General features: G+C 43.3%; 1 protein-coding gene across 1 annotated transcript in view; it reads left to right on the top strand.

The window, feature by feature from the left end:
* LOC124775748 (DNA polymerase delta catalytic subunit) overlaps positions 1-13,415 on the top strand; it is a 167,545-nt gene that overhangs the window by 61,332 nt on the left and 92,798 nt on the right. Inside the window, exons 3-4 of the mRNA XM_047250578.1 lie at positions 2,574-2,685; positions 2,793-2,965. Coding sequence (XP_047106534.1) covers positions 2,574-2,685; positions 2,793-2,965 — 285 coding nt within the window. The remainder of the gene's footprint in view (positions 1-2,573; positions 2,686-2,792; positions 2,966-13,415) is intronic.

The following is a 13,415-nucleotide window of genomic DNA, read 5'->3' as shown; positions in this document are numbered from 1 at the left end:
TTTGAAAAACTTGCTGTTGCCCAAATCCAAAACTTCAGGGGATAAACACCATAGATGCAGGGAACAGTTTCATTGAGAAAATAAGTTCACCATTAGACAAGAGAAATAAGGTGGCAGGAATTTTCTGCGACCTCACAAAGGCATTTGATTCTGTAAACCGTACATTGCTAATTTACAAACTTGAAAAGTATGGCATTAGCGGCAGTGCTCTACAATGGCTTAAATTCTATTTATCAAACAGAAAGCAAAGAGTTAGCATCTCTTTAAATGGCTCCATATTAGGTCCAGTCCTATTTCTCTTCTATGTTAGTGATTTATTATTAAGTGTCAGCTCACCATCAGTTCTGTTCACAGATGATACGTCTATCTCAGTTGAGGAACAGGATTAGAAAAGATTCCCATATCAGTGATCGGTACCCTCTGTACCTTATAAAATATGTTTCAGTTAAATGGATTTAATCTAAACATATCTAAGACTCACATGATGCAATTCAAAACCGAACAGTCAAAATTTGAGTGGATTAAGATTGTTCACAACAAGCAAGATACAGAAGAACTTCATTCATTCAAATTCATAAGTTTAAATGTAGATAAAAATTTGAGCGAGCAGGCAAACATTGAATGCTTAGCAAACAAATTGAGCAGCTTCGCATTTGCAATGCAAATATTATGTACTGCAGCTGACATGGGCACACAAGAAGTAGCATATTCTAGCTACTTTGAATCCATTATTAGGTATGGCATTGCTTTTTGGGATAACTTGACAAACATAGTGCAGATACTAAAAATACAAAAAAGAAAACGTTCGAAATATTTGCACTGCAAATCATAAAAGAACCGTGTCGTCCATTATTTAGAAAACTTAAAATATTATCTCTGCCACCCATATACATATATGAGATTATTATATTTTTGTACACAGGCATGAATTATTTGAGGGAATCCATTTTGTCCATTCACATGATACTAAAAACAAAGAAAATTTTATGCTCCCACCCACTGCCACAGACTGTACGGCCAGGGACCTCAATACATGGGAATGAAAAATTGTAATAAAAAGGAGAAAAATTGATGCAGATGAATTTAGGTCCACTTAAAAGAAGGCTATTTGAGACACTGACACTGAAATGTTATTACTCAGTGGATGAATTCGTGCAGGACAAACTGGAAATTTGAGCTGGGTACAATGCGTTGCATGTTGCAAAAAATATCCTTAGTGTTATTATTAATTGTAGTGCTATTATTTATTAATGTGAAAATCGTTGTAACTGTATTATAAATTTTTGGCATGGCTCATGTACGCAGAGCAATTGGATTGCAAATGTACATCATGAGATGAATAAAAACAGTTCACAATTCAGTGCAGAGACCTTAAAAAAAAAAAAGTGATTGAGAATCCTTGTAAAATTAAAAACAGACTATATTCATGAATAAACTGTACCTGCTGACTGCACAAGTAACAATGCTCATTGGAAACAAGACTCTTATTGGACACTATTTCGAAAGCAAGAAGGTAATTGTTGTTCCATGAAAAAGCTGTTGCTTGTCTGTTAATTATATTGTATTGGTTTTTTTTTTTTTTACCAAAGAACAGATAATTTTCTGGAATCTAACAGTAGTTAACTAGTATTAGTTTGTAATAGTTGTTTCATTTGTTAATATATGTCTTACCATATAAACATTACTTAACTTGACAATCATCATATGCCCTACTACTGTTAAATCTACTAATTAGATACACCGTTCTTCATTGCATGAGGTATATTGGCTTCACTTCATGAATTTTTATTTGTAGCGGCTCAAGTTTTGTGGCTACATTTTGTAGAATCTTTCCTGGTTGCAGTGTGTTTACATTCTGAATTGGTGGCTTTTATCAGCAGTTATTATCTCTCAGTAGTTATCCGGTGGCTTTTATCAGCAGTTATTATCTCTCAGTAGTTATCCATTATGTCACTTTGCTGTTATCACAAGGAAGTTAATTTGTTTTGATAAGTGCTCAAGCTGCTTCTTATTTCTTCATTTTTTTCTGCAGTCCCCCTGGAAATAAAATTATTACAGATTTATCTGTTTCATTTGCTATCTTTGTTGCCATACTTTTTCAGATTACTTTCTAATAATTGCAATGTTTGGATTTCCAGTTAAGGTGCTTTCCATTTCTTCTTGAAAGTGATAGACATTTATTCTATTTGTTTACCTTATTCACCTAGGTTAATAAAAGCTGAGCACTAACAAACATAAAAGAAATGCTTAAAACATTTTTACGTTTAAAAAATTGACAAAAAAAAAATTTCAGTTCATGATATCACCTGAATGTGGATTTTTCTTACAATTTTAAATTTTTACGTGGAGACAGAATGATTGGCCAATATTTACCTCCAGAAGGTAAGTACTGGCCAGACGTTATGTCTTCCTGTAATTTTGCAGTTTTCTCATTGTATTGCTCCCACACAGTCTATACAGTTTTGCATAGTAGACAAATGTTCAATTGTGTAATTAGAAAACTCAGCCTCATTTATGATACTATTGTAAGATAAGCATTATATACTCCATAACTGAAAATAAAACTTTTCCAGGGCCCAGAAACGGAACACACAGACATGAAATGGAGTCGTCCTCCACCACCTCAATTAGATCCCAGCAGAGATGCCATAGAATTTCAACAAATAGATATTGATCATTACACAGGTACCAAAATCAGTATTGTCACTGACAATTTAGTGATGTTCATTAGCAGTTCTTTCTATTCTATTTCCTGATTTTTCTTCATCATTTATCTAGAATTTATATTCCAGGTAAACCATTAACTGGAATGCCGGGTTCACAACTAGGTCCTGTTCCAGTAATGAGAATGTATGGTATTACAATGGATAGAAATTCTGTATGCTGTCATGTACATGGGTTCTCTCCATATTTCTTTGTATCTGCTCCAGATGGATTTAAGGAGACTCACTGCCATTCATTCAGAGTAAGAAAGTTACTTGTCATTTCCATATCATTCATGTAATGTGAAATAATTTTGAACCTATGATTCACATAAAATTTTCTTCTGACAGATATGCTTTATTTGATAGCACTTGTGCCTGTGTAGCAGTATTTCTAAATTCATTTTTTATTTTAGACAATATGTTCCTTGCTATGTATTTTGTATTTGCATATGTATGCGGCACATAATTTAGGTCATCAGTCCCTGGACCATAGATAGAAAGTACTGCTATTCTGTAGTACAGTACAGAAGGTAACTGAAAGAAATACATAATGAAACAAAAAGAAATGACACTTTTATTCAAAGGCAATAATTACATTGAAGTTACCGTGATTAATGATGGTTTCTGGACATTACAAATGGCAGGACACATTTCTTAATTAGGGTGTGTGATCACCACAGACAGCAGTTATTGTGTAAGGGTGTTCCATTCCTCTACCTCTGTAGTTTGACAATTGCTGTGTGGGCATTGGTGCATGCAGACATGCTGCAGTACACTTCTCCATTGCATCCCACACGTGTTCAATACGATTTAAGTCTTGCTAATGGCCAGGCCAGTCTATTCACCAAATACCCTATTGTTCCAGGAGCTGCTTCGCATTCAGTGTTCTGTGCAGTCGCGCATTGTTGTCCGTAAAAATTCAGTAAGGGCCGAATGTATCCATGAAAAGGCTTGTGTATGGGAGGAGTACAGCATCGCAATAAGATTGATTGGTGGGTGTACCATGTTCAAAGATTTGGAGGTCAGTACACCCACACTACATTATGCCTCCCCATGCTGTAACACCTGGGGGGGGGGGGGGGGAAGATTGTGTTCGACAGTGCTCCTGGGTACATTACTTTTTCCCACCTCTCACCATATGAGGGTACATCCAGCATTGTCCAACATAATTGTTTTAGCAGTCCAGTTGTTATGGTGTGGGGTGAATAATGTTGCATGGGCTTACCATCCTACGAATATTTAAATGCGGTACTCTCACCAGTCAGTGTTTCTGAGATGCTGTATTCCTCCCCCATGACGTCTTTTCAGAGGAGCATTTGGTACTTGCTTCATTTTTATGGATGGCAGTGCGCGACACTATTGAACTGCACTGGAGGAGCAGCTCTTGGGGCAAAAGGATATTTAGTGAATGGACTTCCCTGTCCTTCCTCCCAACTTAAATCCCATCAAATGTGTATGGGATGCATTGGGGAGATGTATTGCAGACCATCCATATGGACCAACACTACTCCAACAATTGTCAGGAGGAATGGAATGCCCTATCACAAGAACTCCTTACCAGCTTTGGGCCAACATGGTAGCGCATTCAGAGCATGGATTGCTGTCAGTGCTGATCGTACAATCTATTAATAACCACATTCCACATTTTGTAATGTCGAGGGGAATTGCAGTGAGTTCAGTTTAATAATTGTCTTTGGATAAAAGTGTCATTTTTTGTCTAAATGCATAGTTCTTTCAGATATCTTTTGTGCTATATTGTATTAGTTCTTTCTATGTATGGTCAAAGGTTCATCGAGCTGTGTTATAAGTTTCTGCACACCAGTGTACTTTGGAAAAAAAAATCTGATGTGACTCACAAATGAATGAATCAGTAATAATTGTTTGCTGCTGTTACTGTAACATAGAAAAACTTAGTACACCAAGCAGTGGCAGAACACACATGTAAAAGATGGTTGTAATTGGCAAGCTTTCGGGGCCAGTGGCTCCTTCTTCAGGCAGAAGGGTTGAAGGGGAAGGAAGAGGGGTGAAGGAAAAGGTTTGGAGAGGTCTAGGAAAAGAGGTAGACTTCAGGAAAGTCACCCAGAACCGCAGGTCAGGGAAGACTTACTTCCTTGTCATTCTGTCCAGTAAGTCTCCCCTGACCAGTGGTTCTGGGTAGCTTTCCCGAACTCTACCCCTTTTCCTAGACCTCTCCAAACCATTTTCTTCACCCGTCTTCCTTTCCCTTCAATCCTTCTGCCTGAAGAAGAAATCATTGGCTCCGTAAGTTTGCCAATTACAACCGTCTTTTATGTGTTTATTCTGCCACTACTTGGTGAGTAGATTTTTTATCTGTCCAATAAAATAATTTTGTCTATAATTAATTGTTTTCTTTGTAACATTAGAACAAAGTCATAGGCATCCAAGCAAAGGTAAAAAAGAGGATATATTACAAAAACTTGATGGTTTATAAATTTTATTCTTAGAAACAATTTTTCACTTTGCCAGTATTTTTTTATGGTATTGGAAATGACTGTGACAGCCCTGTAGCAGGAGATAATGTGTGTGTGTGTGTGTGTGTGTGTGTGTGTGTGTGTGTGTGTGTGTCATTTTAATGCTGCATCTGGGTCAACCACTGCAGAATGATACGTGCAATCAAGGACTGGGACCCCCCTGTGGGTCCGGGGGTTAGAATAGGCCTGAGGTATTCCTGCCTGTCGTACGAGGCGACTAAAAGGGAGTTTCACATGTTTCGGCCTTTATGTGATGGTCCCCTGTAGAGTTTGACCTCCATTCTTCAATATTTTCCTGAAGAGCGAGCCAATTTGGGAAGGGCACCTTACAAGGTGCACTGTGTCCATCGAGCATTGAGAGCTTTAGCCCACTTTCTTGTCATCGCATTGCAGTCCTGCCTATTCTCCATCTCTTGGGTGAGGACACCTTCCTGGGTGCGTTTTCCACCATGCACTATGCAGTGCTGATTTCTGCATCGACGATGACCATGGACTTCTCTGCACCTCATATCCAGCATGGTAGCCAGTCCGTTGTGATGGGGCTGCCATGTACCCTGTTGGTTGTAGCCCCCTGACAACGCACGGATTGTTCTGCTGATGCCTGCACCGTTAACTCCCCATGTATGCCAAGGAGTAGATGCCTATCTCCCTGGGGCATTGGGACTCCCGGCAATGGCCATCCTGCCAGGTGGCTCTTGCTGAGGCTGGGTGGCGCCCATGGGGAGGGACCTTGGGCAGATGACCTGCAGTGAAGTACAGTACATTATCTCTTGCTGGCGGCCAGCTGCCAGCAGTCTCTAAGCGTTCTCGGGCTCAATTCAATGCTCAGAAATATGATCCCAAATCGTTCCCCTCCCTGGCCACACCGTGGGAAGAGCGTAAGGCTCAGGATGGCAGTGACACATATTCGTCCCCTTCCTAGTTTGTACGAGAGTTCATTGGGAGTCTTTCATGTCAACAAAGCCTCAATTCTTCGTAGAGCATTTAGAGGGCAAGTTTGGAGAAGTGGAGGGCTTGTCCAAAATGCGCTCTGGATCAGTATTGATAAAAAAGGCATCCTCGGCCCAGTCACGAACGTTACTTGCTTGTGACAAGTTGGGGGATGTTTCAGTTACCATCACACCCCATAAGAGTTTAAATATGGTCCAGGGTATTATTTTCCATAGGGACCTGATGATGAGCTGCACGCCAATTTAGAGCATTGAGGTGTTTATTTCGTCTGACGCATTCATCAGAGTCCGAAGGATAATCAGGTTGCTATGGTGCTTTCATCTTGGCCTTCGAGGGTGTGATACATTACAAGAGGTCAAGGTGATAGTCTACCGCTGTGATGTCAAGCCCTATAACCCTCCGCCAATGTGGTGCTTTAAGTGCTGGAAGTTCGACCATATGGATTCCCACTGTACTTCCAGCCTCACATGTCGAGATTGCGAACGCCCATCACATCCCAATACTCCATGTGCCCTGCCTCCCATCTGTGTCAACTGCAGAGAGCATCATTCACCTTGCTCGCCAGACTGCAGGATCTTACAGAAAGAGCGGAAAATCATATAATATAAGACCCTGGACCGACTGACCTATACTGAGGCTAAGAGGAAATGTGAATGACTTCATCCTGTCCGAATGACTTTCTCATACGCCGCCGCTACGACAACCGTGATGGCCCCATCAGTTTAGCAAATTCCAGTCGGCACACTGAGCCCTACAACTCCACAGGCCCCCTTGCCCATGGGGGAGGGCACTGCCTACCCTGTTGCTTCTGCGTCACCTACCTCGGGAGCAACCCCCCCCCCCCTCCCGCCCCACACCAGATGGTGATGTCCCGCAGCATGACCTGGCTGTGCTTATAACCCAATTGCTGCTACCTTTTCTGTTACTGGGCGACTTCAACGCCTATAACCCTCTGTGGGGTGGATCATTGGCAACAGGTCGAGGCAGTATCGTTGAGCAAGTATTGACACAGCTCGACCTTCCTCTCTAAATAATGGTGTCTTCACACATTTCAATATGGCGCATGGCACGTCCTCAGCCATCGACTTTACGGTCTGCAGCCCTAGCCTATTACCATCTGCCCAATGAATTGTGCATGACAAATTGTGCGGTAGTGGCCACTTTCTGATCTTTCTGTCACTGCCACAGCGTCACTCTTCTGGGCACCCCTGCAGATTGACTATGAATAAGACTGACTGGGACTTGTTCACCTCCATTGCCACTATTGAGCCTCTTTCCAATGACGCCATTGATGCGGTGGTTCACTCGGTCACCACCTGCATCATTACTGCTGCAGACTGCCATTCCCTGTTCTTCTGGGTCCTCTCGGTGGAGGACTGTGTCTTGGTGGTCGCCTGAGATCGCTGAGGCGATTAAAGATTGCAGGCGGGCACTCCAGCGTCATAAGCGGCATCCATCATTGGAACACCTTGTCACTTTTAAACGGCTCCGTGCACAAGCCCGTCGCCTCATTCACCAATGCAAACAGGAGTGCTGGGGGAGGGGTGTCTCCACCATTGGCCTCCGTACCTCTCCATTGCAGATGGACCCCAATCAGCGTACCCGCACTTTCACTATATGGAACAGTCTGTACTGACTCCGACACAATTGCAAACTGCTTAGCAGAGCATTTTGCTCAGAGTTCCGCTTCTGTGAATTACCCAGTGGCCTTCCGCTCAGTGAAAGAGCAGTTGGAACGTCGGAGTCTTTCATTTCACACGCTCCACCCTGAATCGTACACCGCTCCATTCAGTGACCGCTTGCCTTGATACAGCTCCCGGGCCACATCACATCCGCTCTCAGATGCTCAAACACCTCTCAGTGGACTGCCAGTGACGCCTCCTAGACCTTTTTAACCATATCTGGGTTGAAGATGGGTTCCCATTGCAATGGCAGGCCGCTCTGCCACCGATAATCTGGTGTGCCTAGAGTCTGCCATCTGTACGGCCTTTGCCTGCCGTCAGCATCTGGTTGCCGTCTTTTTTGACATGCGGAAGGTATACGATACGACATGTCAACATCACATCCTCTCTACGTTTCATGGTTGAGGACTTCGGGGGCCGCTCCCGATTTTCATACAGAATTTTCTGTCGCTTCGTTCCTTCCATGTGCATGTTGCAGCCTCCCATAGTTCCTCCCACATTCAGGAGAATGGGATACCACAAGGATCTGTCTTAAGTGATGGCAATTAATGGGCTCACTGCAGAATGGGCTCACTGCAGAGGTGGGAACATCTGTCTCAGCTTCCTTGTATGCAGACGACTTCTGTCTATACTATAGCTCCACTGCCATTGCAGATGCTGCAGGGCGCTAACCGAAAGGCGCAGTCTTGGGTTGTAGCCCATGGCTTCCAGTTTTCAGCTGCCAAGACCTGCATTATGCATTTCTGCTGGCAATGAACTGTTCACCGTGAGCCACGGCTTTATCTTTATGGCGAACCTCTTGCTGTGGTGGAGACGCATCGGTTTTTGGGATTGGTTTTCGATACCCGGTTGACGTGGCTGCCTCATATTCAGCAGCTTAAACAAACATGCTGGCGGCATCTTAACGATCTTCGTTGCTTGAGTCACACCAGCTGGGGTGCCGATGGGTCTACCCTTTTACGGCTGTAGTAGGCATTAATTCAGTCCCGTCTAGATTATGGGAGCCTGGGTTATGGTTCGGCATCCCCTTCCACATTGTGGTTGCTGGACCCCATCCTTCACAGTGAGATCCGACTCGCCACTGGAGTTTTCCGGACAAGCCCTGTCAACACCATACTTGTAGAGGAAGGTGTCCCTCCATTGCTGATCCGGTGCCATCGATTACTGGCTGCTTATGTTACACACGTTTGTAGCTTGCCTGGGCATCCCAATTATCATCTCCTGTTCCCTCAGTCAGTCGTCCATCTTCAGGTATGGCGGCCCTGGTCAGGGTGTATGATTGCACTTTGCATCAGAGCTCTTCTCTCTGGGCTTGAGGTTTTCCATCTTCCACCTTTTTTCCGGGTCCCTCTATGTATACCCCCGTGATGTGTGCCCCGCCCATGCCTTTGGCTCGATTTGGCACAGGGCCCAAAGGACTCGGTCCCTTCTGAGGCCCTTCTCCGCCACTTTCTTTCAATCCTTGCTGCGTTTCAAGGCTCTGATGTTGTCTATACTGATGGTTTGATGGTTACTGGTCATGTCTGTTATACTCTTACTCTAGGGGATCATTCTGAACAACACTCATTGCCGACTGGCTGCAGTGTTTTCACTGCCAAGCTGGTCACCATCTCTCGCGCCCTAGAGTATATCCGCTCCTGCTCAGGTGAGTTCTTCGTTATCTATAGTGACTCCCTGAGCGGTTTAAGAGCTATCGACCAGTGTTTTCCTTGCTCTCGTCTGCTGATGGCTATCCAGAAGTCCCTCCATACTCTTGCCCGTTGCGGCCACTCTGTGGTCTTCTGTGTGGACCCCAGGTCATGTAGGCATCCTGGGAAATGAACATGTTGACACGCTGGCCAAACAGGCTGTTGGTGCACCAGCCTTGGAGATTAGCCTTTCGGAGAGTGACCTCAGGTCAGTTTTGCTGCAGAAGGTACTTCGCACCTGAGGTGAAGAATGGCGCGCCCTTCCTTCACCCAACAAACTTCGGGCCATCAAGGAGGCTACCAGTTCGTGGCGCTCCTCCTTGCGGGTCTCGCAAGGACTCTGTTGTCCTCTGCCGGCTGTGCATTGGCCACACCTCAGTGACGCACAGCTATTTATTGCACCGCGAGGACCCACCTTTATGTGACTGCAGGTCAGCTTTGGCTGTGGTCCACATCTTGTTAGACACCCCGCTTTTAACTCCACTCAGGCAGACGTTTGCGCTGCTTGATACCCTTCCTGCTCTTTTATTAGATGACGTTGTGATGGCAGATTTAGTTTTGAGTTTTATTGGTGCTGGGGGTTTTTATCAGTTGATCTAAGTGTTTGTCCTTCTCTTTTGTGTTTAGTCTGGCCTTTGGCTGGGGCTTTTGTGTGTTTCTTGATGGTTGGCATTTTTTTGTTGCCGGCCAACCACTGTCACACTCGGTGTGATTTTAATTCCTTTTGTCTGGTCTCTGTCTGTGTCTTTCTTGTCCTGTGTTGTCTCTTGTCATCTCCATTGCTTGTTTTTATTCCTTGTGGGTGTTTAAAGTTCGTGGAAAAAGGGGCTGATGGCCCTAGTAGTCTGGTCCCTTCAATCCTACAAACCAACCAACCAAAGGACTGGGAACTGGGCTTACATTAGGGTTGTGTACAATATTTTTTAAAGGAAGGTGGATGAGAAAATATTACTTGGTGTGATGAGGGTTGGATTTTGAATAAGATACTCCTCATCCCTTGTATGTTGTGGTTTTTGATCCCTGGGACATATTGGGTGATGAAAGAAGTATCGTTCAGCAACTGCTTGGCAATGCTACAGCTTTGTTGTTGTTACAGGAAGAGATGGCATGGAAAATAATCTTTTGCAACAGGTAACCAGTACATTGTTTGTCTGTGAAGAATCTGATAAGTTTATGGTTAAATTTGGCTAACTCTTGCTTCCCGGTGCAAATGTGTAACCCAAGTGTTCCAAGGCAGTAAGGAAATAACTTCTTAATGTGAAACAGGTGACATCTGTCAAAACGGAGATACTGTTGGCGTTAGACGCATTTGATATGCCCAGAAGATACTAGAGAGCCACCTGAGTGGAAGGTACTCATTAAATCGAGAAGGACCATGTTAAATAGATTTTGCAGAATGTGTTGAGATTGTGGAGGAAAGAGCACAGGCTCTCCTTGACATGACTCCTAGACATGAAAGTGTCAGGTGAATCTTAACTACCTATGAAGGACTTTGGTGTACATGGATGTAGCATCTTCAATGTCAAGAAAGGAGTTGGGTGATAATGGGATAGGAACTATGAGGAATTGCAGACAGCAGATTAGGGACACTTGTCAACATTCATCGAGGATCTTTCTGTATGAGTTACATAATGAGCAACGGAAGAGGCAACCAGTAGGCAGACCTGCAGGTTTGAGATTGTGGAGCTTTGGGAGCAGGTGAAATGTGGCAGTAGAAGGGGTACCAGTGTTAGGAGGGAGACTTGGACAGGTACAAGATTTTGAGATGAACCTAATGTTCTGAGAATCTGGTGGAAATCGTGTTGGGATGGGGTCACAGGAAGACACATTCAGCCACACAGGTACTACAATTAATGACCACTGTGTGGAACCTCATCTGCATAATAGTCATATCAGAATAGGTGCTAAGGTTACGAATACCTGTAATGTCATGACTTTCTGGGAAATGGTTTGGATAATGGAGTCAAGCCAGGCTGAAGGTGAAAAATTTCTGAAAGATTGCGAGGGATGTGCTGGGTGAAAAGTACAGAGGATCAGAGCTTGAGAAATGTGGAAACTGAGAATGTTCTATGTAAACTGCACAAAGAAAAGGTTTGTACCATCTGCACATATTCAAATGTGTGTCAGTGTAGGTACAAGGGAGCAGAGAGTGAGAGCGTATGGCTTATGAACCTAAAAAGAAAATTTACTGTAAAAACAATAACCAAAATAAAGTTTGTATGAAAGGCACACCTTTCCAAATCTGTGAAGTGTGAAAATATGCTACTGGGTAACATGTAATACATTGTTGCTCCACCTTGAGCATTGTAACATACTTGGGTCCTTCTAGGCAACCTGTCTACATGGTGGCCGAGATGTTGCTCCTCCTGTCTGTCCCACTCCTCCGTGGCAGCTCTCCTTAGGGCACTCACTGTGTTAGGAAATTATGAAGAGGATTCCTGTCATGAAGCACTATAAATTTCAGTTGATTCCAAGTTCACTTCATCAGGTTCATATTAGCTGAAATGATTATTCTGTTCTATTATTCTTCCCATCTGGAAGAAGTCATTAAAAAAAATAAATGTAGTGTACTTATCTTCTTGACAGACAAACCCATCACTGAATTGTTGACTGTAGAGCTGAAATACAACTTACTGGTGTCCCTGCTGAACCTATGGAACTGCATACCTGCTACGTTCATTGATACATAGTTGCCTCAAAGCTTTAACCAATAGCCTTTGGATGTCAGACAAATCCTGCACTCGTCACTGCAGAGAACCTTATGTCATCGATCCAGATTTAATTCCTGGTGTTCCCTTGTTCACCATCATTCACCATCTTCATGTGACACAATTCCAGGGGATTTGTGATGTTTGTAATAGATTCCTTGATACCAAATTTTGATTGTGTACTGTCTGGGTTGTCCACAACTCATGGTCTTGTGGTAGCGTTCTTCGCTTCCCGCGCACTTGGTCCTGGGTACGATTCCCGGCAGGGTCAGGGATTTTCCCTGCCTCGAGATGACTGGGTGTTGTGTCATCTTCATCATCATCATCATTCATCCCCATTACAGTCAGAGGAAGGCAATGGCAAATCACCTCCGCTAGGAACTTGCCTAGTCGGTGGTGCGGGTCTCCCGCATCATCGCTATGCTCCTTGGAGTATGGGACCTAATCATCATCATCATCATCATCACTGTCTGGGTTACTACAGCTGTTCCACTAGCCTCCTGAAAAGAAGCACATAGTTCTGTTACATACCTACAAGCTATAATTTGTTGGTAGTGGTCCTCAGCTTGTATTGTTGACTGCTATGTGAGAGATCATCACTAGTAGGTCTCCCACAACAGCAACTGAATGTTCAGTTGACATCACTTTTGTGTACACCTTTTGGGCAAGCAACCTCTCCTTGCTTCTCATAAAGTGACAATGCACATCGGCCTGGTCTAACCTTGAAATGATTCTTCTAGGCACATAGACAGACTGACACTGTACGCAAGAAACAATGTGCTCTAATCAACTATCCTGAGAATGAATGCTCATCCACCTTTACCTCCTTTCCAATGGTGTCTGTACATAGTGATTTCATGTGGTGAGAATAGTATTGGGAAAGAAGTTTCTGGTCAGAAATACACAAACTTTACAAATAATGTATCATGTGCAAAACTTTTTTTTAAACAGTTAGTTTTCAGTTGACTCTCCTGTGGTCAGTAAGATAGTGACAAAGAAATGTTTCCACTAAAGGGAATGAGTAAGAGAAAGCTGGTTATTTACATGAAAAAACCTGGTTTTATGACTAAAAATGAGGTCTTGTAAGAATTGTGAAACATCTGCAGGGATCAGTTTCATGTTAGATAGGTTGACAACAGTGTTGAGTGTCTGGAGACCTTCAGCTTATACAGTATAAAGTAAGTACAGA

Source organism: Schistocerca piceifrons, chromosome 2 (assembly GCF_021461385.2).
Source record: "Schistocerca piceifrons isolate TAMUIC-IGC-003096 chromosome 2, iqSchPice1.1, whole genome shotgun sequence".
Taxonomy (NCBI): domain Eukaryota; kingdom Metazoa; phylum Arthropoda; class Insecta; order Orthoptera; family Acrididae; genus Schistocerca; species Schistocerca piceifrons.
The sequence above is the reverse complement of the archived record's forward strand: the minus strand, read 5'-3'. Positions and strand labels throughout refer to the sequence as shown.